The sequence below is a fragment of the Myxocyprinus asiaticus genome, chromosome 1 (assembly GCF_019703515.2).
Source record: "Myxocyprinus asiaticus isolate MX2 ecotype Aquarium Trade chromosome 1, UBuf_Myxa_2, whole genome shotgun sequence".
NCBI lineage: Eukaryota > Metazoa > Chordata > Actinopteri > Cypriniformes > Catostomidae > Myxocyprinus > Myxocyprinus asiaticus.
This window is the reverse complement of record NC_059344.1, coordinates 50,325,066-50,352,429: the sequence shown is the minus strand read 5'-3', so window position 1 is coordinate 50,352,429 and position 27,364 is coordinate 50,325,066. Positions and strand designations below refer to the sequence as shown.

General features: G+C 37.2%; 1 protein-coding gene across 1 annotated transcript in view; it reads right to left on the bottom strand.

Annotated features, from left to right (window-relative positions):
* LOC127448182 (arf-GAP with Rho-GAP domain, ANK repeat and PH domain-containing protein 2-like) overlaps nucleotides 1-27,364 on the bottom strand; it is a 106,904-nt gene that overhangs the window by 49,009 nt on the left and 30,531 nt on the right. The window contains exons 8-13 of the mRNA XM_051710530.1: nucleotides 24,617-24,737; nucleotides 21,143-21,321; nucleotides 14,957-15,063; nucleotides 10,810-11,009; nucleotides 7,919-8,004; nucleotides 6,118-6,300 (exon numbers count right to left, since the gene is read on the bottom strand). Coding sequence (XP_051566490.1) covers nucleotides 6,118-6,300; nucleotides 7,919-8,004; nucleotides 10,810-11,009; nucleotides 14,957-15,063; nucleotides 21,143-21,321; nucleotides 24,617-24,737 — 876 coding nt within the window. The remainder of the gene's footprint in view (nucleotides 1-6,117; nucleotides 6,301-7,918; nucleotides 8,005-10,809; nucleotides 11,010-14,956; nucleotides 15,064-21,142; nucleotides 21,322-24,616; nucleotides 24,738-27,364) is intronic.

The window sequence follows — 27,364 nt, the reverse complement described above, 5'->3', positions numbered from 1 at the left end:
TGTAGCTGACTTAAAAACATAAACAGGGCTCAAAATAAATGATGGCCTGCTGGCCCGGGGCCAGAGTGAGAAAATTTGGGGCCAGTTAAAGGAATGTTTCAGGTTCAATACAAGTTAAGCTCAATCAACAGCATTTGTGGCATAATATTGATCACCACAAAAATTAATTTCGACTCAAGCAAAAAATCAAGGTTACAGTGAGGCACTTACAATGGAAGTGAATGGGCACAATGAAAGTGAATGTGGCCAGTTTTTGGAGGTTTTAAACACACTTGCAATCAGAAGCACTCGCAATAATTCTTCTATTAAAACTTGTGTATTATTTGAGCGGTTAAGTTGTTTAAATCGTCATTTTTACAGTCATTTTAGTGTTTGTTGACGTTACATCGTCATGGTAACAAAGTTGTAAAATTGGCTATAACTTTACACAAAAGGTTAGTAAGCGATTTAATCACACTGAAATCATGTTTACACACATATCCTTCATGTCTTCTGGCTATACTTTTGAAACAGTGAATATTTTAATGTTAAAAAATTGGCCCTCATTCACTGCATGTGCCTCACCGGAACCAAGATTTTTGCTTTTTTTTTAAAGGAGGGATGGTCAAATTAAATTTTTGTGAAAATCAATATTATGCCACAAGCACTGTCGATTGAGCATAACTTGTATTGAACCCAGAATATTACTTTAACGGAACTTTCACTGGCCCTATTGGGCCCTTTTATAATTCCATCAACTGGCCACAAATTTTCTTTTTTTTTTTTATGTCTTTTTATACCTTTCAAATAAATTTTTTTATTTTATATTACTATTCTGAACTAAAGTTGTTGCATATTCTGTTGAATTCTCACCAAGGTAATATTATCTAGCTGACTAACAGTTTTTGACTAAACTGTTTTGAAAGCTTGAAACAAATCAGTATTGTTTTGCACAGTATGGTATATTTTTCCAACAAAAGGGTGTGTTTGACATTAAAGCGTTTATTTCGTTATATTACAGTTGCATAAATTCCAGCTTTTCAAAGCAATTTACTATGATTGTTGCAAGTTTGTTTTTTTGATGTTTGTTTTAAAGAAATGTTAAATGAAAAATATAAATATGAAAAATTCTCACACACATACAACATGTTGCTAAAAAAAAAAAAAAAAAAAAAAAAAAAGGAATATTTTTATGGTGGGGGCAGTGAAAATGTTGGCAGGACAAGCACAAATCTGAACTACTGGCCTGACCGAGCCAGCAGAAAAAAGTTCTTACTGCTGAGCCTTTTAATAAATTATTAGTTTTAAATGAAAAATATATTTTTCTGACATACTTGCAAAGAAAAAATTTTTTTTAATTATTATTATTATTATTTTGTAGTTAAAATTTTTTGGCAGAGCCAGTAAAATCTGAACTACACTCCAACTGGACTCGCAGGAAAACGCCTTATTGTTGAACCCTCTTAATATCAGATTATCACCTTCAATTTCAGCATTCAAATCTGCTCTAAAAACACACTTATTCTCTCTGGTCTTTAATATTCTATAAACATTGTGTAATGTTTAATTTTATCATAGTACTTGTTATATTATTTTGTTGTCTGTTCTATCTATTGTAGTAATTTTTTTTATATTGTACAGCACTTTGGTCAACCTTGGTTGTTTTTAAATGAACTCTATAAATAAATATTGATTGATTGATTGATTATTGTTGAACCCTGTGATTGAACATTAGTGGTGGTAAGAGAACTGCTACACAAATTGCGAACACAATCTATCGTATGCAGACACACACACACACACACACGCAAGTCGATGCACAGAAAAATACACCTAAACTGACAGCACAAGATGAACTAACAAACAACAGTGTCAGAAGCCCTGTTCCTTTTGCAGCTATATGAAAAACAAACATTTGTTGCATGCAGTAGAATGTTTTACTGGGCATGCTGGAAGAGAATAACATTGACATTGACAGGAAATGGGGCATCCGCTTAAAGAATGCAGTCAGTCCAATTAAAAAGAGATGGAGGGGGAATAAGTCAATAAATACAATAGTGTGTGTCTCTCCAAAAGCAGAGAGAGAGACAGAGAGAGAGTGTATGCGGGCGAGTGTAATTCAGTCGAACACTGCTTTCATCTAAAACAGCCCGATCCAGCCAAGCTTATCGATCCCCCTCAAACAAGTCAGATCCAATGAGAACAAGGGCACTGAGACAGTAAACCACACACATGCACATCCACACATATGGACTCTAATGCCAGTACCTGCAGCTGTCCAACACATCACAGTGACATATGTACACAAACACACACACATGCAAATGTGACTTATGGAAAGCAGGTTTAGGAAAATTTCAGAATTCTAGAATTGGCATCTTTTCAATTCATGAGTTTGAATTGAATTGTATACGCCCCACAGGATGTTGAATATGAATTGAAATGATGTGAATAAAATGAAATTACATGATTAATTCTGACTAATGTTGCTTGTTTGTTAAACAGGCATAAATAGTCAAAATGTATATTTTTCTCATCAATCAAAATTAATAATGGACATATTTTGCTATATCAATTGAATATATGACTCAAATCCAAATTTACTATAGATGGCATTTCAAACATTGGTAACACTTTACAATAAGGTTCCGTTTGTTAACATTAGTTACCTACATTAGTTAACATGAACTAACAATGAACAAATACAGCATTTATTAATCTTGGTTAATGTTAAATTCAACATATACTAACACATTTCTTAAATCAACAGCTGTATTTGTTAAAATTAGTTATGCACTATGAACTAACAAACACTGAACCATTGTATTTTTTTAAACTAACATTATCTAAGGTTAATTCATTAATAAATAATGCATTAATTCATGTTAACATATGGAACCTTATTGTAAATTGTTGTATTGTAAACCAAACATTGTTTATTAATACCATTTAATGTTTCAGGAAATATCTGTAAACATGCTTGTGTAACTTTTACTAAAAAATAAAATGTATTATTAAAAACTACACACAGCGGTTATATGAATTTCTTACAATTATTTGGTACCTCAATTTAAATTCAGGAATTAAACTGGAATTTAAAAGGCATTCTAAATTAAATTCTGAATGGTGCATAACCCTGATTGAAAGGCATTGCAATAGTTCCCTTTCATTCAGAGCCTGTGTGGCCTCGAAAATGTTCTTCTAATGACACATAACCACAGAGGAATCCCTTGGTGTGCATGTGTGTGAGTGTTCTCTAGGTCACATATGCTGAGGAGACTTTCTGGAGGTCACAGAGTTATGAGAGTAATTGGAGTGTAGGAGTATAATTCCACAAAAAGAAAAGCAGTGATGCCAAACTATATGTAGAAGATTCCATCCGTGTGTATACTGTGCAAAAACTCACAGTCGCATGTACAGTGCACAAACAGTAATCTGTAGAATTACTGTATCCCGTGAACGCAAAAAATGGAACAAAAGTATCAAACAAAAACTGCAACGAAAATTTAAAGACATACATATTGATAACATAAGGGCTAAAACAAACACTTTGAAAATGGGGAGGATTGTTTAAAGAACATTGTGTATGTTTCTGTCCCAAATGCACTCTTACATTTATAATCTAATCTCACCACTGGATGTACTTATTTTCTTTATCTCTCTCTCCATCCCTCATTCTCTCTTTTTCGTTCTCTTTGACTTTAGCTCCACACACAGCTAGTGATCATTCAACTTCTTTAGAAGAGCTCTGAAAACTCCCCAGTGCTGCTCCCGTCACACACACAGATACCTAATCCACAGTTCCACTTCCCCTCCTCTGTTCAATCCTGTCTTCCCTTCTCATTCTCTCTCTTTTTCCCTCATCTCTGGGAAACAAAAGCAAGCTTGAGTTGTGTTTGTGCTGACAGTGAGCAAAATAGCATCTTTCTGGCTTAGGGAAATAGTAATACATACAAACTCAGCAGGACCATTCAAAACACGCATACAAATTTCAGCATAGCAATGTGGTAATTATGCATACACACAGGGAAGCCTATTAATTCATAATCAACGTCAATTTATTTATTGTCAATTTATTGTCAATTTATTTAATTTCTGTCATTAAAAATACATGGTGTTTTGTGTCGGAGCTGAGTGTTGCTGGGGGTAGCGCACTTGCTCATGTCAAATACAAGATCAGTTGGAGCTTGGTTCAAATCTGGCCTAGGACATGTCCGGATCTTGTTCCCGATTTTCCTGTCTGCTTCTATTGTTGGGATAGTTCACCCAAAAATGAAAATTCTCTCATCATTTTCTCATCCTCAAACCATCCCTGATACATGTAACTTTATTTCTTCTGCAGAACACAGATAAAGATTTTTAGAAGAATATTTCCGCTCTGTTGGTCCATACAATGCAAGTGAATGGGTGCCAAGATTTTGACGCTCCAATAAGCACATAAAGGCATCATAAAAGTAACCCATACAACTCCAGTGGTTAAATCAATGTTTTCAGAAGTGATATGATAGGTATGGGTGAGAAACAGATCAAAATCTAAGTCCTTTTTTGACATAAATTCTTCTGCCTGCCCAGTAGGAGGCGATATGCATGAAGAATGTGAATCAAAGAAAACGAGAGTGTGAAAGTTAAAATAGAGATTGAATGAGCAGTGAGGAGAATTTATAGTAAAACATAGGCATGTAAGGATACACAAATTTCACTAAACGATATGATGCAAAGCCTCACTATAAGATACAATAAACAAATGTTTCGCTCAAACATATTCAAGGATTCAGCATAAATGTCTTTTAAATCATAAATGACACAACAGTGTATGACATTGGAAAAAAAGTAGAGCTCTATAATAAAGTAACTTAAACAGCACTGCATTTATTTTGTTTGATTGTAATGAGGAAAAACTCAAATTAACTCACAATTTTCATGTTTTTCTTGAGAAAATATGCATAGTTTCAAAGCAACTTTATAGAAAATCATGCCTTAATGTTTTAAAGCCCCCAGAGAGCGAGCTAAAGTGACTGTAGCAAGGGAAAAAACTTACCTAGAGAGGAACCTGACCTCTGGTTTTACGAAGCATGTACATAATCCAATATCGTATAGCAGCTTGAGCAAAAACCGATCAGCACACGTCATTTTTTTACCCTCTTCCCCCAGTTTCACGTTATTAACCGGCTATATAATATGTGCACATGTGTTGTACTCATACCTGTTTACATTTCGACGACAAATCCAGAGAATAATAAGTGTCATGTAATCGCTGGTTTCTTACATTGTCAGATTTTTTAATAAGCTTGTTTTTGTTACTTATGAGTGTCTTGCTCAGTGTCATGCTCCGTGAGGGAGTGGTGCAACTTTGCTGCTTCTGTGATATCGGAATAAATAAAACGACATGTTTGATGAACTGTAGCGCCGGGGGATAGCGGGGGGGGTGGCTCAGTCGTGGCATCCTCCACCGTATTCTCCCCCGTCTACGTTCTCGGGAAGGCACGCATGAAAACACGTTCAGCGGGAGACGCTGATGTAAACACAGAGAAGGTGTGCAACGGTTAAATCCGTCAATGTAGCGCATGGTGATTGAGTGCAAAGTTTTTTACACCCCTAGTAAAAAAGGATTTAAATATTGATCTGTTTCTCACTACACCTATCATATCGCTGGAAAACCTCTGGAGTCTTATGGATTAATTTTATGCTGCCTTTATGTGATTTTTGGAGCTCCAAAATTTTGGCAACCATTAACTTGCATTGTATGGACCAAAAGAGCTGTGAAATTCTTCTAAAAATCTTCATTTGTGTTCAACAGAAGAAAGTCATATTTGGGTGAACTATTCCTTTAAGGCCTAAAAAGCCCAACAATTTTTGCAGCACTTTGATTGTAGGTGTATTATTCTTTGCCATGCATAAAGATTAAATGTAAAAATGTAAAACCTGCTCCGTAAATCAGTGGGAGCCAGTTACTATGGTAACCCTCATTTACACCTGGGCTTCCAGGTGAGCAGGAGCAACAACAGATGCACACATGCACACACACAACCACCAACATTTTCTTCCTGGCCTAATGGGCCTTTTAATGAGGCAGATAAAAACTAACATGAAGTCAAAGGCCAACATTACCACACACACCACAAACACACAAACACACACCTTGTTGAGTTCCTCCTGGGTCTTTAGACCTTCCAGAACTTTCTTGTACTTCCTCTCCTTATACTTCCTGCGAATGAAGAATGCTCGCTGCTCTGATGATGGCTGCTTGCAAAGCTCTTCCTCTGGGAGCAGATTTGCTGCCCAGAATCTGTTTGAATTTTTATTCCCAACCTCTAAAAACAGCTAGAGAGAGATGGACAGAGTGACAGAACGTGAGAATAAGAAATTTCACTTAAAAGGATGGTTTACCCAAAAATGAAAATTCTGTCATCATTTACTCACCCTAATGTTGTTCCAAACCTATTTGACTGTCTTTCTTTCGTGACATACAAGACGACATGTTAGCCTCAGTTACTACTCATTTTCGTTGCATTTTTTTCCATACAATGAAAGTGAATAGTGCCTAAAGGCCCCAGCACACTCACGCCGAAGGGCTTCTTGGTTCTTCGCTCAGAGCCAAAAAAAAGTTTGAACCAGCTGAGCAACAACGTACTGTTTGCTAACAATTAGACACCCACCTCGCTGCTGTGGGAGGTGTTTTAGAGGTACATTTCAATATAAGGAAGCTTAAGACTACATGTAAAACACCAACTAATATGACATTAAACTGCATTATCAATGATTTCATGCATGTTTATGCAGTAGATAATGTGTAATTTGTAATGTTTACCTTGTGTATTCGTGGCGCTAATGCACTAACATGCTATATGTGGGCACAATATGAGCCAGTTACGCTCTTTTAATGTATTTTATGATGACACTGATACTTCTGCAAAGATTGGTGTATAAAAGAGTGTAAATGGGTAGAATACAGAAAAAAGAATGATGATAGGCATATCTTACTTTAGGCAGATGTGTGAATGGCTTTCGGCTGCAGATGGCACATGAGTGAATGGGTACTTGAGTACATTTTGAGAAGATTTTGAGTGTTTGAGAAGACTGAGACAAAAAAATAAATAAATGAAAAATCTCGCATGACATGTTCTTGGAAAATGTCTCTCTGTGAACTATCGTACAGATGCAGGTAAATTTGCACAAGCTCGCTAATAACTCTGCATGCCAGTGTGTTCATGTTGACTGATCTTATCTGACTAAACGGGAATTAGCTGTTGGCCTCAAAGTAGGTGGAGCTCCAGGTCACACCTCCTAAAGTCATGGACCAATCGCAGTAAGGAGGTGTTTTGCAGTCGGTATTAAGTTTTCCTGAAAGTCACCCTGGCGAGCTATGACGAACCACTGAATCAAACTCAAAAACACCTTTTAGGCCAGATTTTGTTGTAAATGACGTCACACCTGTTCATTCTTCGATTTCGTAGGAAGCGTGCAGAGGCCTTAACATCTCATTTTGTGTTCCACAGAAGAAAGTAAGTCATATGGGTTTGGAACAGCATGAGGATGAGTAAATAATGACAGAATTCTCCATTTTGGGTGAACTACTGTATCCCTTTAAAGGTGCAGTTATTATTTTTTCATCATTAAAAAAAAAGTTTTACAGATGAAGAAATGAATTGTAGTTTTGGAAAATATGTTTTAAATCATGTACAATTGAATGAGATAAAGACTTCCATCATATCAGTAGCTTGACACAATCTGTTTTATTTTACATGGAGAGGGTCGTCTCATGGGGGCCGCCAAGTTGAGATCACACAATCAGCCGATTACTACTCACTTTATATCAGTTACCCCCCCTGTTACTGGACACTTTCACTTGTGTAATACATTAAAGGTGCTGTAAGTGAAATATTACAGAGTGCATCATTAAAAGCAATGCATAAAAATGACTATCATGACAGATTGATACCTCAATAAGTTCATTGGTCCATATGCTGCTGTCTAACTTCATACTCCGGACTTTTGAAATACCGGGGCCCAGGAACCGATGCTGACCTGGAAACAGACACTAATCTGAAATATTCACAACTATAACAGTGTTAATTAAACAGCCAATAACAGTATGTCTTAAAGCTGTGTTAGTACTGTATATACACAGATGCTCTGGTGTTACTGTGTAGAGAAAGTGTTAGACTCACTACCACTCAAAACTAAATACAGCTTCAAACTGAAATCATATTAAAATAATGACTCATATCTGATATACACACAGAAAAACTCACACTCATTATAAAATTCATCGTATCCTTTCCAGGCACTCTTTTCTCCAGCCTGCCACAGCTATAATTGCAAATGAAAGGCACGAAAAAGCCATTAATTGCTAATGAATCATAAGTAATTAATTGTGTTTGTTGGTCGGCGCATTTATTTAGCTGAACTCCAGGCACTGTCATAGTCGTTGTTTATGCGAGAAACAGATGAATTAAACATGGCAGGGAGAAACACATATTTGAATATGGAGTGTGTGATTTTCCAGCATAATTAGCAGCATTTTAGAGTACCAGTTTGCCATCAAAGATCATTAGAGCCGCCTGAAAGCCGACGGGACTAAAGATGTTTCATGTCTGAGTGTGCATTAAGGGGACCCAGTAAGGGTTTTGTAGTGCCATCTATGCAAACTTCCACAACATAAAAGTACCTTAAACACACAGTTTGCTTTTCTAAAATCATATTTTAAAAAAAGAAAGAAAAGAAAATAAACAACCACATCAGAATGGTTAATCTCAAGTTAAAGGGACAGTTCACCCAAAATGAAATTCTGTCATCATTTACTCATCTTCATGTTGTTCCAGCCTCGTATGACCTTCTTTCTTCCTCAGTCACCATTCACATTCATTGTATGGGAAGAAAAGTGCTTTGAAACAACATAAGTGAAGACAGATTTAGCATTTTTGGGTGAACTACCTTTATCTTAACTAGAGAAATATCATTTTGTTTCCAACTAATAAAAGGAATGAAGAGTTGAAAAATGTTTCTATGGTAACAGCAGCGACACTTGAGGAATGTCTCCAATCTCAGCGTTCGATTTAAAGAGCTTATTGCTATTACACGTGTAAAGAAACAGACAAACCTGACTATCTGTCACAGAGCCACCAATCCCAATCGATATCAGAAAGTGAGTGAGAGAAAGAGTGACAAGGTGAAAAGAGACAAAGAGAAAGAAATGAATGAGAAAAAAAAAACAAGGAGGAACATCAGATAAGTATTCTAAATGTGTAGATGGATTGTGAGAAAAAGGAAATCACTTCACCCATCTCTCTCTTTCAGACACTCTCTGTCTCCCTCCGAAGACAATTTACTATCTTTTTATTGTTAGCTGTTCTTTATATTCCCTTTATTTCTCTCTATCTCTTGTTCACTCTCTCCTAATTGTTAGAAACAGAAGCACAGCTAATTAAAGTGTCTGTGCCACAGATTCCATGAAGGCTGCGGTGCATAATTTAGGAAAATATCTCCCACTCGATGGCTTATTCAGCACCCATTCGCACACGTTCAGCCAGTATTTCCTCCTGTATCATGGCCTAATGTAATATTAAATGGCCACATAACTGAAATAATGAGATCATTTGTGGTGTCGGAGGGTGGTCAGAATGATCTAAGGAAAGGCAATTATATTGGAAAACTGAAAACTGAGTGGAAGAGAGTAGTAGAGCAAGAAACGGCTAAGGATTTTTCAAATACTTTACATATACAGTTGAGAGCATAAGTGTTTGTCCCCCTTGTAGATTCTGCAAGATCTTTAGCATTTAAAAAACGTAAGCGGGATCATAAAAATTGCATTTCGTTTTTATTTAGTACTGCCCCTGATGAAGCTACTTGACATCACAGATATTTACATATATTCCTCAAGACAAAAGAATTTACACAAATTCAATAGTTTACATCCCCTGGTTCTTAATATGGTGTGTTGCTTCCTCGATGATCAATGACTGACTGTATGTTTTGTGAAAGTTGTGCATGAGTCCATGATTTGTCCTGAACAGTGAAGCTGCTCACTGTTCTTAAGAAAAATTCTACAGGTACTGCAAATTATTTGGTTTCCTAGCATCTTCAGCAAATTTGAGTTCTTCTCAACAGTGGCTTTATGATGCTGATATCCAGCTTTTGACTTAGAACATTTGAGGGACTCATGTACTATTCCAAACGGTACAAACATTCATTGATACTCAAGAAGGCAACACACTATATTATGAACCAAGGGTATTTCAACCAAATCCATGAATTAGCTCTATCACTCTACTACCTCCTCTTCACCAATAGGTGGTGTGTGGTGTGTGGTGAGTGTACTGGCGCACTATGCCTGCCGTTGCATCATCCAGTTGAATTCTGCACACTGGTGGTGGTTGAGGAGAACCCCTTTTCACTATGTAAAGCACTTTGAGTGTAATGTCAGAAAGCGCTATATGAATGTTCATTCATTTATTCAAACATTTAAAGAGGATGATTTGTGTAAATTGGTATTATTTTGTCTTGTGGTACATACTGTATGTAAATATCTGTTATGTAGCTTCTGAATGGCAGTATGAAATAAAGTATGATCTTTTATCTCTTATATTTATATGTATTCTGAAAGGGGTGTGTAAACTAATGAGACAAAAGGGGATGCAAACTTATGCACTCAACTGTTTGTATATTGCTCAAACTATAACTTAGCTATACAAATATAAATATAGGGACAAATTTAAATGTATTGGTGTGGCTGTTTTGTCATTTTCTGTGATGTGTGTCCACGTTCAGTTCTAATGCTTTGTGTGTTTGCTCTTGGTTTGATCTTTGTGTGCAGTCAGAATTCCTTCTTACCTGAACAATTTTTGCAGATGACCACACCAAGGTTAATTGACGCCCATTCCGGTTCAGGAGCCTGACAGTCAGCGCATTTCCTGTTGGACTTGTTAAACCAAACCTTCTCCAGCACCTCGTAATTGGACAACGCCTCTGCAATGGCCTCCTGAACTGTCTCCATCCATTCCTCTCTCTCACGCTCTGACTCCGCTGTGAAACTGACAAAAATGGCACAGATCCATAACTTTACATTCTTATTACACTTTAATAGCCTGTTTACACACAAAGTAATTAGGGTTCATACAGTATATGTACAGTGTATCTACAGTATGTGTGCGTCCAAGAGACCTAAAAAGCTGTAAAAAAAATCTGCTAATATTTCAGCTCTGTAGGTCCATACAATGCAAGTGAATGGTGGCCAGAACTTTGAAGGTCCAAAAAGCACATAAATGCAACAGAAAAGTAATCCATACAACTCCAGTGGTTAAATCTATGTCTTCAGAAGCGATATGATAGGTGTGGGTGAGAAACAGATAAATATTTAAGTCCTTTTTTACTTTAAATCTCCACTTTCACATTCTTCTTCTTCTTATGGAGTCTTATGGATTACTTTTATGTTGCCTTTATGTGCTTTTTGAAGCTTTTAAATTCTGGCCACCATTCACTTAAATTAAATGGACCAACAGAGCTGAGATCTTCTTCTGAAAATCTTCATTTGTGTTCAGCAGAAGAAAGAAAGGCATACAAAAAATCTGAAATCAATGCAAAAAGTTATAAATGAAAAAATGAGTCAGACCAGGCCTGAATTCCAACAGTGTGTTGGGTCCCACTGGGATCAGGTCGGGTAGCAGACCAATAAAAATAGTGAACACCACTTTTTTAATTTTCATTATTGCACTATGATTGGCAGTGATGAGAAACGGTATGGTCTAAATATAAAAACCAGTAAGAGCTCTGAATCTGCTTCCCATTTCCATTATGTCCCCCTCTGTGCCAATTATTCTAAATGAGCACAGAGAGCTTGATCCGTCATTTCTCCCAAAAATTCCAATTATTTTGGCAAAAACTAATACTAAATAGTCTGCCAGCCCAACATCATTCAGCATTTAGAATGCAACTACAAACAGATCAATATGCTGTCCTGTCCACAATAACAAAGCTAGGAGATAAAGAGGAAAAAATCTTTACCAGTGCACCCTAGTCAAAGAAAGAGAGCGATAGCTTTTCATTGTTTGTTGTTTCTGTTATTGTTGTGGGGTTTTTTTTTGTTGCTGGGGAACCGATCAGCCATAAAAGGATCATTAAAAAACAAACACAAAAACATCTCATCGATTAGACCTCAGCAAATGGCTGCTTTGTTGGAAACATCAGCTAGTGTGAGGTCACAGGCGAGCGACGCCGCTACTGTACAGCTGTTATAACAGAGTTGATATTTATAAAGAAAAAAGAAAGAGGGAGTTTGAAAAACAGATCAATAATGAGTGCGCTTCAGATGGATGGTATCAGAGAAGCAGGACAGTCATAATGAGAGAGTAGATGTTAGAAGAAGAAAAAAAAAAAATTACAGCAGGCAACAAGCTATGAAAAAAGACACAAAAGGGTGTAATGGAGTGAGTTTCTTGTGCCTTTAATAAATCTCACACTGTCCAGATGAGCAAGCACTCAATTTAATTATATGCAGGCAAACAAACAAAAAAAAGATTTTAATCTTTTCTTGTTTGGAACTTTAATTTTGTTGGTGCACCACTAGAAAACAACTTGTACTAAGAGCTAAAATTCCGAAGAAAGAATGCTCTATGAATCAAGAAAATGTCACACCCCTCTTGCAGAAATGTTACAAACTAGGTAGTGAACCAAAAAAAAAAAACTGTAGGACATATGCTAGTAATCAGAAACATTTCCATTAACCCACTGTGCACTGCTAAACTTAACAGAACACAAGATCAGTTCAAGCACCTTCCACATACAATTGTGAGAATTAATGAATGGTGTTAATGAAAGTTAATGAATCCACTTTCTAGGCTCCTAAAATGTGATGTGACATTCATCAAGTCATAATTACAAATTAAGTCTTATTTAAACAAATATATATATATATATATATATATATATATATATATATATATATATATATATATATATATATATATATATATATATATATATATATATGTATAGTGAACCTTTATATTTTGTATTTGTGGCACCATTTTCATTGATAATCACCCAAGCTAATCCCTTTTTGTTGTTGCTGCTTTCACACTGATAGCATTTTGCAGCAAAAAAACGACCAGAAGTCATTCATTTTGAATGAGAGTTGGGGATTTTAGGTGACATGAGCGACAGCGACTGTTGGTAATGCATCAAAGTTGAGCAGTCTCTGCAAATGCGCAGCGATGAGATGTGCCAACTAGACAGTGCAGCTCGCGTGATCCATTGGCTGATAAACTTGTAGACAACAGTCAAGTACTAACGCTTACTAGCACCATCAGAACAAGATATTCTTGTTGGAGTAGCCTGCTTCAAATTGCACTTTCCATTGAATTGAAATGGAAACAAGTCAGGAATCTCTAAGGAATTTATTTTGTTCAAGTCACTATTTAGTTGACTGTCATGTTACATACTTTCTCAAGATTCAGGAATTCTGCTGTAAAATTTTCAGATGTTCATGAATTCACTTATTTATTGGTCAACTGCATACAAAGTTCCACACACTGAAAACGCAATGCAGGCACACAATATACACCCTTCAGCATTATTATTGCAATTTAATATTTATAACTTTTTTGTGCCAAAAACAGTCATATTTCTCTGTCTGACCCTTAGAACTAAACAGTACTGTTGCAACTTCGAGAAACGCTTCCACTGCTTATATGAAATAAACAACAGCTTTTCAGCATTTTCTCTGGCACAGGATGCTGGTTTGCTGTCAGGTCAAATATAGTTTTTAACTCTCCCATCCTTCAATAACAGACTCTTTGCAAAGCTTGCATTACATTGTGACAGGTTAACAACACAAATGTGCTGAAATACACTGCACAAACTGTTAAGACTGGACTGAAATGATCAGGGACCTTGTTAAAATAAACTTCAGCTGCTCTTTCCCAACCCTGGAATCCTGTAGAAGGATATGCAGAGCAACATACACACACAGCTAGGAACAGCACAAGGTTTTGCAAACTTTCCCACACATAACATTTAGCCTTCTGAAGTTTAGGAACAATAGTACCTGTCTGACATAAAGTTGCAGAGGTACAGAAAGAGTCATTTTTGCATCTCAAACGATTGAGGGAAATTTGATTACCCAATACATGACACCTTTAACTTCAGAGCAACATTTTTGGCTGAAAATGTAGTATTTTACTCCTAGTGGCATATTTTGAAATTGCAGTAGATTCCTGTCTGGTAACCTTTCATGAACACCCCCTCTTGTTTTTCTTGTCTAGTGTTTTTCTTAACAGTAGACTTGTGAACACAGCAGCAATCTTAGCCATCATAGTAAGGTTCTTTGTAAGCTGTTTAAGGACTATTTGTCATGTTCCTACACTGCGATTTTTAGGACGCCTACTCGAAGGGAAAGGAGAAATGGTGCTGAATTTCTTCTGGAGTAAGCCGACTGACTTTGGGCTATGGGGGACTAAGAAATCCTTTTGTAAATATTTCCTGACTTATGAGCTTCAACAACGCTTCTTCTAGGTTCTCTGAAATATACTTTGATCTAGCCATATTGCACTTGAATAGAATGCAGTTGAAGAGTGGATCAACAAAAATGTGTTTTTATGTGGCAAGGCAGGTAAAATCCACACTTCTTTCTTTCTCAAAGCCATATGCAATTAGCAAGGCAAGCCAACCCAAGGCCTGTATGAAGGGTCACTTCTACAGCAGTTAATTTACCATTCTGCAAATTATAAAAGTTTATCAAATATGAAAAAAGCTGAATATTTATGAAATCAGAGTCTGTATTTGAAACTTAGAGCAACCTCTCTCATAATCTAATGACATTTCTGGAGGCATTTGAGTAAATAAATGAATATTTACACAAATGTTAACACCTAATTAATTAAGTCTGGCCTTGGGTAAAAATTTGATTATTCTTTCTCTCCCCTTTCTCTCTAAATATATATTCTGACCTCATGCAAATATATATTACATTTTGCCAGCTCACCAGAAGGATTTGAAAGGTGTAGTGAGCTCAAAGCCCTTCTTCTCAACCTGTTTTACACATGTAGCAGTCAGGTCCACCACAGTAATGGCCAGTCCAGCATTAAAGTCCTGTGAAGAATCAACATAAATATAAGAATAAGCCCTTTCTAGGGCACACTCATTTCTTCATGTCCACTTCTGTAAAAAACAATATTAGGAAGTAAAATAAAGAAACCCAAAGCCATTGGAATGATGCTTATTAGTCACAGCTATATGAACAATCACACAAATTTAGTTTCAGATATTCTGGGTGACTATTTAGAACATTATAGCTGGAGTGAATCAAGTGAATCAAAAACTTACAATGAACTCTAAAAATCTTCAAAATGCAAGGAAACTGGTGTGTGAAAAAGGTCAAAGGGAGCACAGAATAGACAGTGAACTCACTGGAGGGTGAATACCTGCTGATCCATTGATCAGAGTGGATTAATGACAAAGTTTATTTCACACAAGAACAAGCAAGAAATACACAGCAAACTTTTCTTCCAAACTTTACCAATTACCTCAAGGGCGATGGCAATATGAAAACCTCTCAGAGGAAGGAGGGATGTTTCTGAGAGGGAAGGAGTGAGGAGAGAATAGGAGACAACAAAAGCCAGAGGGCTACTATATCGTCCTTCAAGACAGTATTTGGACAGATAGAGTTTAATAGGGTGCAGTTTTTAAAGTAAGGCTTGTCTTTTGATAAAGTCTGCATTTCACATTTCACAAGAATGAAATTCTGAAATAAAGTGGCCCCAAAAAGCATTTGGAGGCTTTTGGAAACGTACAGTAAATACATTGTACAATGGTTCCAAAATGTTTTACAGATAAAATGGATTGTTTGCAGTGTTACAGGAGTTGCATTGGATTTCACTATCAGTGGTGTACCTTGGCATAAGGTCACAAACAGTATTTTGCCAAAAGTGGCAATGTTCTTTGCAGCACAGAGCACTAGAGCTGCACAAAGCTCTCAGATATGCACTTTTGTCTCGCTCAAATCCGTGGCCAACTCGTTCCAGTGAAATCACAAAAAGTAAAATGGGTAACAATTTCTATGAAGCCCAATATTTATAATGATTTGTAAAGTCATTATAATGCATTAGTAATGTCTCATTATACACCTTATTATATGTTATAACTTATCATAAATAATTGTAACCACAATTATAATACATTATAATACTTACCTATATCAGAGGGTGTGGGGAGACAAAGGGAACCAAACGCAAAGGGAAACAGTCAATGAGTTTATTAACAACAACGTTTGTAAACAAGGACAGGCACACCTGGCACCGGCTGCAGTGATGAGCAGAGTCAAAAGCTATAGCCGCTCAGCGGGCTAAGGAATGAGTGTGTTAGTATGATGAGTGTGTGTGTTGTGGAAGTCAGGAGCAATCCGAAGAGAGTCCATTGAAGCTGGTGTGGTGCAAAGCAAAGCCAAGGCGAGTTTCTCCCCCGACACGCGGGCAAAGACCGAGGAATCCTCCTCCAAGGGAACTGGGCAACAATACTGGCGAAGGGGCGATGGCAAACAGGAAGGTAACCACACCTCTAGAGACAGGCAACCAACAGACACATGAGCAATCTCCAACTGAACAAGAGAGCATGGTTAACACTTGACAGCAAACAATAACTGTCAAAGAAAGAGGAAAAACACATGGAATAAGTAGGGAGTGCAATCAGTGAGAAGCAGTTGGAATGGGCAAGTAACTTATTGCCATGATAAGAATCTTATTTGGAGACTTTCTTTATAAATAACTTCCAAGGTATAAGTTTGACTTATAAGATATTGTTACAAGTTTATGTTATGGCTGTTTATAAGAAGATATTGCTATTGTAACTTAAAGCAGGCAAAGACCACTTAGAATATGATCATGTCATAAAATAGTTTTTGATTGTTTACACTATGCTGCTTTTGCATAACAGCACTTATACAATTAACTTTATTAGCTTCTGCTTCCATATATATATATATATATATATATATATATATATATATATATATATATATATATATATATATATAAACTAAAAAGTCATGGAAACATAATAGTAAACATTTCTTTTGCCGTTTGAGAAAATGGGAACATAAAAATTATATATATATATATAATTTTTATGTTCCCATTTTCTCAAACGGCAAAAGAAAAGTCCACTATTATGTTTCCATGACTTTCTACAAAAAACAAAAAACAAAAAAGAGCAGTGAAAATAGAGAAAACATTTATACATTTACATTAAATAATAAAAATGTAAAAAAAATATGTAAAATGTTTGCTGGATTTACCCTGCAAAATGAGACATCATCACCACCTGTGAAAAGGGTCCATTGACTGAAATCCTAGAATTTCTCCTGACATCTTCTAATTGTCCTGTGGACTTTAAATGTTAACCTTCAGAGACCTTGTAAAAATGGCATTACAGTACCCTTGTGTTTGGGCTACTTGTGTTCTTTATTTTGGAGCAAGTAGTTTAAGTTAGAAAATTAAAAATCGATGTAGTACTAAACTTTAATGGTGTCACATGATTTTCACTGGCCTGTTAGGTTGACTTTCAATACCTTGGGGAAACATCATGCCCTGACCTCAGAGGACAGAAGGGCGGCACACTTCATCCTCTCCAGGAAAGAAATGGGAAAAAACAGCGTCCTGGGCAGCTCGTTCATCTTATTAAATTAAATACTCCACTTCAATGAACATGAACCGAGTTACCCACAACTACACCTTTCCCTCTCTCTTTCTTTCTCTTTCTCCTTCTCTACATCTTCATGCTCCTTTGTGTTTTCTTCATCCCTCAACAGTCACTGCTGTCTTCACCTCCCTCTGCTATCCCGCCATACTTGTCTCTCTGCCCAGTTCCTCCTTACTTTCACTCACTCTTTCCTTCAATTTCCCTTTTTCCCGGCATTCCTTTTCTTTTTCTTTCAATCCCTCTCGTTTCTCTCAGCACTTGTCGGAGTGATTTAACCACAGAGAGGATTTAACATTAAAACAATACAATCAATTTCCATTTTCACTGCTCTCTTTCTCTTTCTCTCTCTCTTACATGCTAAATCGGCTGACGAAAAACAATTCCCTTGCAGAATGAAGACAAAGATGTTTGCTCGTGCTAATAAGGAAAATAATGAAAGACAAACAGAGATGATAAAGTGTGTGTGAGCGTGTGCGTCAACTATTCACACTGAATAACATTCTCAGCTTAATCTAATTTAAAACTGAGACTGGGTATAGATCAAATGTGAGCTGTCATGGTTTGCGTGTGCATTGTAATAACTACATTCTCAGCATATGGGCTGCTTATGGAAGGAGTGCCTAAGAACATTAAGCACTTACTAACATGAACTATTTCAGTTTTCAAGTTTCAGTTTTTTCAGTCCCATGAGAAAAACGGTTTACTTTCGGCTGTCTAACTATAGCCACCAATAACAAAAACCTGGCAGGGGCACACAGAAATCCTTTTTTTTATGTATTAAAAATTATTATAAAATGCACATGCTGTGGTGCTCATGTGGCTAGTGCCAGTTCCTATTCAGCTTGCAACAATCCTGTCCCACCTCACATGTTCTCCTGTTACTTTTAAAGGGATAGCACCCAAAAATGAGAATTCTCTCAACATTTCCTCACCCTCATCAATCCCAAACTTTTGTGATTGCTTTCCTCTGCAGAACAAACAAATAATTTTTTTTGAAGATTGTATGAGGTGTTTTTGGACATACAGTGTAAGCCAATGGGGTTCAAAACTTTCAAGCTCCAAAAAGGACATAAAGGCAGCATAAAAGCAATCCAAGTGGTTTAATCCATGTCTTCTGAAGAGTTACAATCGAATTTGAGTGAGAAACATATCAAGATTTAAGTCCTTATTTACCATATTTTCTGGAAATAAAGTCGCATTTGACTATAAGTCAGGTCGTACGGGTCAAAATTGCGTTTTTGAGAGAAAAAAGAATACAAGTCGCATCTCTGTTTAAGTCGCACTGACAGAGGTTGGATACTGCAGGCATTATGACCCGGGAGCAGCCGCCTGCCTTCCTTTCAGTGGTTCAGATGTCAAACGTGCTCCGTGATATGAATTTACACATCGTATCACAATGTTTTATATCTTGTTTTAAACGGGAGAATTTGCTTTAAGTAATCGTGTGTATCAGTTTCTCATACTCTGTTAAAGAGCACCTATTATGGTTTTTCAAATATTACCTTTCATGTAGTGTGTTATATTGCTGTTTGTGAATGTAAAAAAGTGCACGACAAATGGAGTTATTGACTCCCAAAAGAAAGAACCGATTCTGAACACCTGAAACGAGTCGTTAGTAATTCCAGACTTACTTCCTGTACTAACCTACATAATCTGGTAACAAAAAACCCACCTCTGGTCTTCACTGGTTGCTCACAAACAGCTTTGACCCACCATCAAACACTACACTAAGCGGTAGACCAATCACAACAGACTGGGACATCTGACCAATCAGAGCAGAGTAGGCTCTCTGAAAGGAGGAGTTTAGAATGAATCCTTTAGAACGGATCATTGAATGAGTCGTTTTTGACACTGGGAAAAAAAAGGTAATGCTGCAATTTAAATTATAAGCAAATTAAACTGTTTTTTGACCTTGGATGCATGTAAATCTATTGTATGAGACCTTTAAAACAAAAGTAGGCACATTTAAAAACCATAATAGGTGCTCTTTAATGTTTAATGAAAGAAACGTGACAATTAAGCCACATCTGTTTATAACATCTGGAACTCTATGCCGTGCACAAATAAACAGCTTTTAGTCTGTAATTAAAACAGTATGCCTATTGTATTCTATTCATTCATTAACGTTAGTGACTGTCTATCTGTGGATATTTGTGATATTTGCAACCCTCTCTGCAATGTATTAATTATCAGGTTCACTGACTGAATGTTTTACTATGAGTGTGATGAAGTGTCATTTTGTGGGCATGTGAGGAGTTGCGTTTGACAGAGGACTAGAGTTAGTTAGAAAAATAATGTTATGATGGACAAAATATTTGCAAAATGGTTACATAAAGTACTTTGTAAAGGTAGAATCTTCAGAATTGGTAACTTTTAAAAGCTTCCACTGTCTCTATAACCGATATTTTCATCTGTTTTGGTGCGTGTGTGTTTGACCAGCCGACATCAGCTACATATATTCACGCCAGGTATTAAATACTGCTATCATTGTACATCAATGAGACACTGCATTTTCAATTTCTAGTGTTGTCCATTAACCTTTTGGCAACTGCAGTACATTTTAAAGTATCCCGAAAACAATTCAACCCTCTATCATTTTAACTCACATCTGGTCAAAGTCTTTCTAGCAAGTCAGTCCACTGTCGGCCATCTTTGGAATGCTCCTTGGAGGCTATTTCCAGTCATGCTAGTGCAGCTCCTATCTACTTGAATGGGGAAAGACCAAAACCTCAAAAACGGTTGGTCAAGATTATGATCAAAGAACATATTTCAAATCAGCAATAAAATATGATAATACTGGAATCATAAATTGTGATTCTTTACCTCATACTACGCTAAAAACGCAATTTTTCTAGTTTGTAAAGCTAAAGAGCATGCACATTCTCGAGTTGATTGACAGGCGATGTCTGTATCTAAAAGGTGATTGGCTCTTTTTCCTGTAAGGCGGGACTTCCTTTCTTCCTACATCAGTTGAGTTCCTTGGTTGGGCGTTCTAATTTCTCCCATTCATTTTAATAGAAGTGGCCCATGCTAAATAGTCTCTGGTCTGGTTCATGTACAGCACTCTGTGCATGCATCAAACGTGAGGAAGTGTGTACGAGCTCCTCTTATGAACACACCAAGAAGACTGCCGGATGCCAAGATTAATAGTGAATAAGGACTATGTTTTAGAAGACATGGAATAAACTACTCAAGTTGTAAAAATTACTTTTATGCTACATTTATGTCCATTTTGGAGCTCAAAGTTATGGACTACATTGTACTATGGACAAAACACCTCATACATTCTTCAATATATATTTGTTTGTGTGCCGCAGAAAAAAGTAATTAATTCGAGTTTGAGACGGCATGAGGGTGAAAGAAAACTTTGAAAGAATTCAAATTTTTGGGTGAACTATTCCTGTACCAAAATCAAAAGATCAATAAATCAATACAGACATACAGATAGATAGAATGAGGTACAATGAAAAGCAACCTGGTCTGTTTTGCAGAGCCTGAAGTTAGTTCCCATGAGGCTGAGGAACACTCTTCCTTTGAGGCCACGCAGCTCGACGTAGCCGCACTTGTTTGTGTTATTTTTGCAAGGCTGATGGGAAATGGAGGACTGGGAGCTCACTGCAGACTGGAGAACATCTAGCCAATCCTGACGTTCTCCTTAGAGGAAAGACAAAGGATGGAGGGAGGTAAGAAAAAGTGTTTGTGCCAGTGGAGGTACGCTGTATCCTTTTTGATGTATGTTAGCGAATGTGCAGGTATGTGTGTGTGTGGAGAGACATGGTGCCATGGGAATAAAAGAGAAGGAAAAAAGTGTCTCATATTATTGTTATACTTTATAAACTTCCAAATCTGCAAACAAAGCAAGTATGCAAAAGCCCCAGTGTCTCATTGCACTGTCCCTGCCTGTGTGTTTTTGTGTGTGTGTGTGTGTGTGTGTGTGTGTGTGTGTGAGGGGGTAAGGAAGTTTAAGCGAGTTCTCTTGTGCAGTGTTTAAATAGGACTACAGGGGCTTACACAAATTCTCACATACACACACTAGCCAAAAAACAGCTGGAAACTCCTTTCATCTGCAGGTCTACAGCAACTGCCACATCCAGTGAGAGAAGGTATGACAGAGATAGAGAAAGAGAAAAGGTGAGAGAGAGAGAGATCTAATTTTATTAAAGGGGAGTTGTTCTCCATACAGTGTCTTTTGGACAAGATTCAAATTGTGGTTGTAGTCAGCAAGAAAGTTTCAGGCACGACTTAAGTTTATGTTAACCTATAAGATATATAATCACATTTCACTCCTCACCGAGTTCAGTTCATTAAAGCAAATGTGTGTAGATTTTTTTTACATTAAAATACGCTCTGCTGTCCAAACTTAATGTGGATAGACAACTATAAGTGAGCCATTTGTAGATTGGATGATTTCCCCAAAAAGTGTAAGCACCGTAGCGCTTTCAAAACATTTTCCGGTTGTTTGAAATTCCTGACAAGCCCGACACATCAGCATAGTCTCAAGCAATGGCACTAGTTTGAGGCGGGATTTTTATTTTTTTTTCTGACCAATGGCAGACAGGGAAACTATTCAGGAAACTTAAACTATTCTTAAACTGCAGTTCAATTTGGTGATGCTACAGAAATTACACACTTCATCTTTAATCTATATATATTTTAAAGGGATAGTTCACACAAAAATGAAAATTCTCTCATCACTTACCCTCATGGCATCCCAGATGTGTATGGCTTAATTTCTTTTGCCAAACAAAAGAATTCTAAAGATTTTTAGAAGAATATCTCAGCTCTGTTGGTCCTAACAATGCAAGTGAATGGTGATCAGAACTTTGAAGCTTCAAAAAGCAAAAAAGGCCACATAAAAGTAATCCATATGACTCCAGTGGTTAAATCCATGCCTTCAGAAGTGATATGATAGGTGTGGGTGAGCAACAGATCAATATTTAAATCCTTTTTTACTATAAATCACCACTTTCACTTTCACATTTCACCCACACATATCATATCACTTCAGAAGACATGGATTTAACCACTGGATTACTTTTACGTGGCCTGTATGAGATTTTTGGGGCTTCAAAGTTCTGGTCACCATTCACTTGCATTGTATGGACCTACAGGCCTATTTTTCATAAAATCTTTGTTTGTGTTCTGCTGAAAAAAAGTCATACACATCTGGAATGGCATGAGGGTGAGTAAATGATGAGAGAATTTTCATTTTCAGGTGAACGATCCTTTAAAGCTCAAGTGTGTAATTTCTGCGACACTTGTGTCACCAAAGATAATTACAAAAATTATTTCGAACAGATTTTAGAAAAATCCCACCATTTTACTTTGTTTGTACAAACAGATAGCCCCGCCCCAAACGTACGGCAATGGTCAAGCGAATGGTTGTTGTGCCAGGCTGGATGGGCCCCTCAAACATAGTGTTTTTTTTTAGGTTTGTTAAAACTTTTAAACTAAATCAACCTACAAATAGCTTACGTATAGTTGACTCTGCATATTAAACTGTGATACAAGAAAGAATTTTAAAAAAAATTACATATCAGCTTTAAATCTGATGTTGTCCAACTGAATTCTTTCAATGCCCTTATTCTCCTGTGTGTGCAATTACTGAAAGTGATTTAGACACACCCTCAAACAAATTCACCTACCTATGTTTCGCTAGAAAGTCACAAACCTGGAAAATTGGTGTCTACAAAAAGTACTCTTTCCACTTCATAAAATATTATACTTTCTCTCTCTCTGAGGGTTTACCTGGAGACCTGAGCCAGAGCTGAAGACCAGTTGAAAACAAGTACACAGCCATGAATGTTTACGCTCACACACACACACACACACACACACACACACACACACACAATTACACACACTCTTGTGCCTCTAAATGATTCCCAGCCTGCTCGATCCCTTGAACACTAATTCTCATTCTTATCTGTTTTGCTCATCCCACCTCACCACCCACTTCCAGCTCTTTCATTCACTCACTCGTTCTCTCCTCCTCTCTTGTGTTTGCCTTTAAATTGATGACTCTCTCAGACTTCTATAAAGCTGTTTAAAGATGCATGAGCAGATCTGACCAGCTCTCGCTCTCTCTTTCTTTCTCTCTGAATTCTTCTGATGGTGGATAATCCAGTTAAATACGACCTAAACTGACTTTCCTCAGAGTAATTCACTTATGATAGGTCAGGGGTCATCACACAGGAGCTGGGTGGGGAGGTCCAGACGAGGCCAATATTTGCTGATTTTCTGGGACACTATGGCACACGACAGTGCTATTAGCCTCAGATTTACCACAGTAATTACAGCAAGGAAAGCATGGGCCATGTCAATAATGTGGTAATTGATTGGCTCATGACAAATCCCTACCCTTTCACTGTCGCTTTTACGAATCAGCAAGAGTTAAATAACCTTGCCAGTCCTCATGGCCTTGAGACAGTTAAGTCTTTCCATGTATGAATAATGCAAAATAATCTATGTGGCATGCTTAGGTTTACAGATATACAGTGGCTGCAAGAAGTACTTTCTTAAGGACTGTTTGAAACCAGACATGATTGCAGCTTCATTATGAATATTAAGGGGGAAAAACAATACCATAAAATGCACATGCAATGTTGTGACAACAATATGCACCACAGGGTGTTTAATGTAGATTTTAAATCTGACATTATCATTAATGGCATCTTGATTGTTTAAGCTCAGTGTCAAAATACTGTCATCTTCCTCAGTCTGACAGTCTTCTCTCTCTTTTTGATTGGGTGTGCTGTGGATGATCTAGTCAGAGCAGAATCCACACTTTTCCTTTGTGAAATCTTATTGCAGAGATGGTAAAGGGATAAGAATAAGAGTGAAAAGATGATAAAAGATCAAGAGTGAGAGAGGGATTGAATTGGTTTTAAAGAGATTAACAGAGGTTGATTGAAACTTAAGATAGAGGGAAAAAAGCAGAGAGACTCACCTTCTTTCTCCGCCCGAAACACAAAGATTCTTACGGAGGTGACCACCTCAAACTTATTCTCACCCAGAGCTCGAACTTGTTTAATTGCTGAAATGGGGATAAGGCCCTTTGAGTACATCTCCTGCAGAGAATGAAAGAGAAAGAAAGACTTTCACTGAACACAGTCCATTAAGCAGACTGTCAGATAAACTACCAGTCAAAGGTTTGGACAAACGTGACTGAATTAATGTTTCTCGTGATCCTAAAAACCTTTTGATCTAAAGGCTTAGGCTCAAATTATTGAAATTAGTTTTGTAGACAAATATACACTATATTGCCAAAAGTATTCGCTCACCTGCCTTTAGACGCATATGAACTTAAGTGACATCCCATTCTTAATCCATAGGGTTTAATATGACGTCGGCCCACCCTTTGCAGCTATAACAGCTTCAACTCTTCTGGGAAGGCTTTCCACAAGGTTTAGGAGTGTGTTTATGGGAATTTTTGACCATTCTTCCAGAAACGCATTTGTGAGGTCAGACACTGATGTTGGACGAGAAGGTCTGGCTCGCAGTCTTCGCTCTAATTCATCCCAAAGGTGCTCTATCGGGTTGAGGTCAGGACTCTGTACAGGTCAGTCAAGTTCTTCCACACCAAACTCGCTCATCCATGTCTTTATGGACCTTGCTTTGTGCACTGGTATGCAGTCATGTTGGAACAGGAAGGGGCCATCCCCAAACTGTTCCCACAAAGTTGGGAGCATGGAATTGTCCAAAATCTCTTGGTATGCTGAAGCATTCAGAGTTCCTTTCACTGGAACTAAGGGGCCAAGCCCAGCTCCTGAAAAACAACCCCACACCATAATCCCCCCTCCACCAAACTTCACAGTTGGCACAATGCGGTCAGACAAGTACCGTTCTCCTGGCAACCGCCAAACCCAGACTCGTCCATCAGATTGCCAGATGGAGAAGCGTGATTTGTCACTCCAGAGAACGCATCTCCACTGCTCTAGAGTCCAGTGGCGGCGTGCTTTACACCACTGCATCTGACGCTTTGCATTGCACTTGGTGATGTATGGCTTGGATGCAGCTGCTCGGCCATGGAAACCCATTCCATGAAGCTCTCTACGCACTGTTCTTGAGCTAATCTGAAGGCCACATGAACTTTGGAGGTCTGTAGCGATTGACTCTGCAGAAAGTTGGCACTATGCGCCTCAGCATCCGCTGACCCCGCTCTGTCATTTTACGTGGCCTACCACTTCGTGGTTGAGTTGCTGTCATTCCCAATCGCTTCCACTTTGTTATAATACCACTGACAGTTGACTGTGGAATATTTAGTAGCGAGGAAATTTCACGACTGGACTTGTTGCACAGGTGGCATCCTATCACAGTACCACGCTGGAATTCACTGAGCTCCTGAGAGCGGCCCATTCTTTCACAAATGTTTGTAGAAGCAGTCTGCATGCCTATGTGCTTCATTTTATACACCTGTGGCCATGGAAGTGATTGGAACACCTGAATTCAATTATTTGGATGGGTGAGCGAATACTTTTGGCAATATAGTGTATATTGTGTCCATTTATGAATTTCTTTAAAAAATTAAGATTTTTTTTCCTTAAGGAGATTAGCTGGACCACACAGAGAGGAAAAACAGCCAACAAGTGCCCAGCATATGGGAACTCCTTCAAGACTGCTAGAAAAGCATCTCAAGTGGATCCTACATAAAGTTGGATGTGAGAATGCCAAGAATGTGCAGAGCTGGCAATCTGGCAAAGGGTGGCTTCTTTAAAAAAGCTCAAGCATACACTCAAAAAAGTGTTATTACCCTTACTTAATTGAATTTGAGAAAGCTTTTACAAGCAATTTAATGTCTTTCATTGAGCCAGCATAATTTAGTTAGAATAGGTCAAATCAATGTACTACAGCATTTTTAACTCCACTTCATTAGGTTCTTCAAACTTAATTTACTAAGGTTTAATTCAATATATATATATATATTCTTATGTTGGTCCAACTTAATTTATTTTAGTAATCATTAGTATATGCAAGGTGAGCAAGCGTAAGGCCAGTGAAACTGTTGCACTGTCCATTTATTTGTAACTGCTTTTAGCATCACTTGAAAGTGAATGGCAACCAAAGCACAAGCACCATTTTTCACCACAACCCCCAAAAATCCAGCATAACGGGCTCTCTTTTAAATACCAATTACAGGACATTAAACACTAACAAATCTCCTCATACTCTCATGCTCAAAAATTAATTACAAAAAAAAAAATCACAATTTCAACATTTGTTTTCACAATCCAGTCCCATGCAAAGCATGCTGGAAAATGTAAATACTCTGTCCAGTTTTATCAATGCTACATTAACACCACAAGTGCTAATGTAGTCCCAACTCAACTGGATTAAGTAAACTTAGTTTACAAATTTAAAATGGATAGAATGCGGTAAAATCAAGTTGTGACAAAAATTTTCCTGAATTTTGTTGCTTTACAGTTCATTTTAATTAAGTAAACTAAACAAGCAGCAAAATATTTTTTTGAGTGTCTGAGGATAGTTTTAATTTTAAATTATTTTGTTCAGTACATTATCCCTACATCCATTTGTGTCATTTCACAGACAACTTTCATATTATTCTAAAATGTCTATGTACAACCCCAATTCCAAAAAAGTTGGGACAGTATGAAAAATGCTAATAAATATAAAAAGGAGTGATTTGTAAATTAAATTCACTCTTTGCTATATTGAAAGCAACTACACATTATATGAT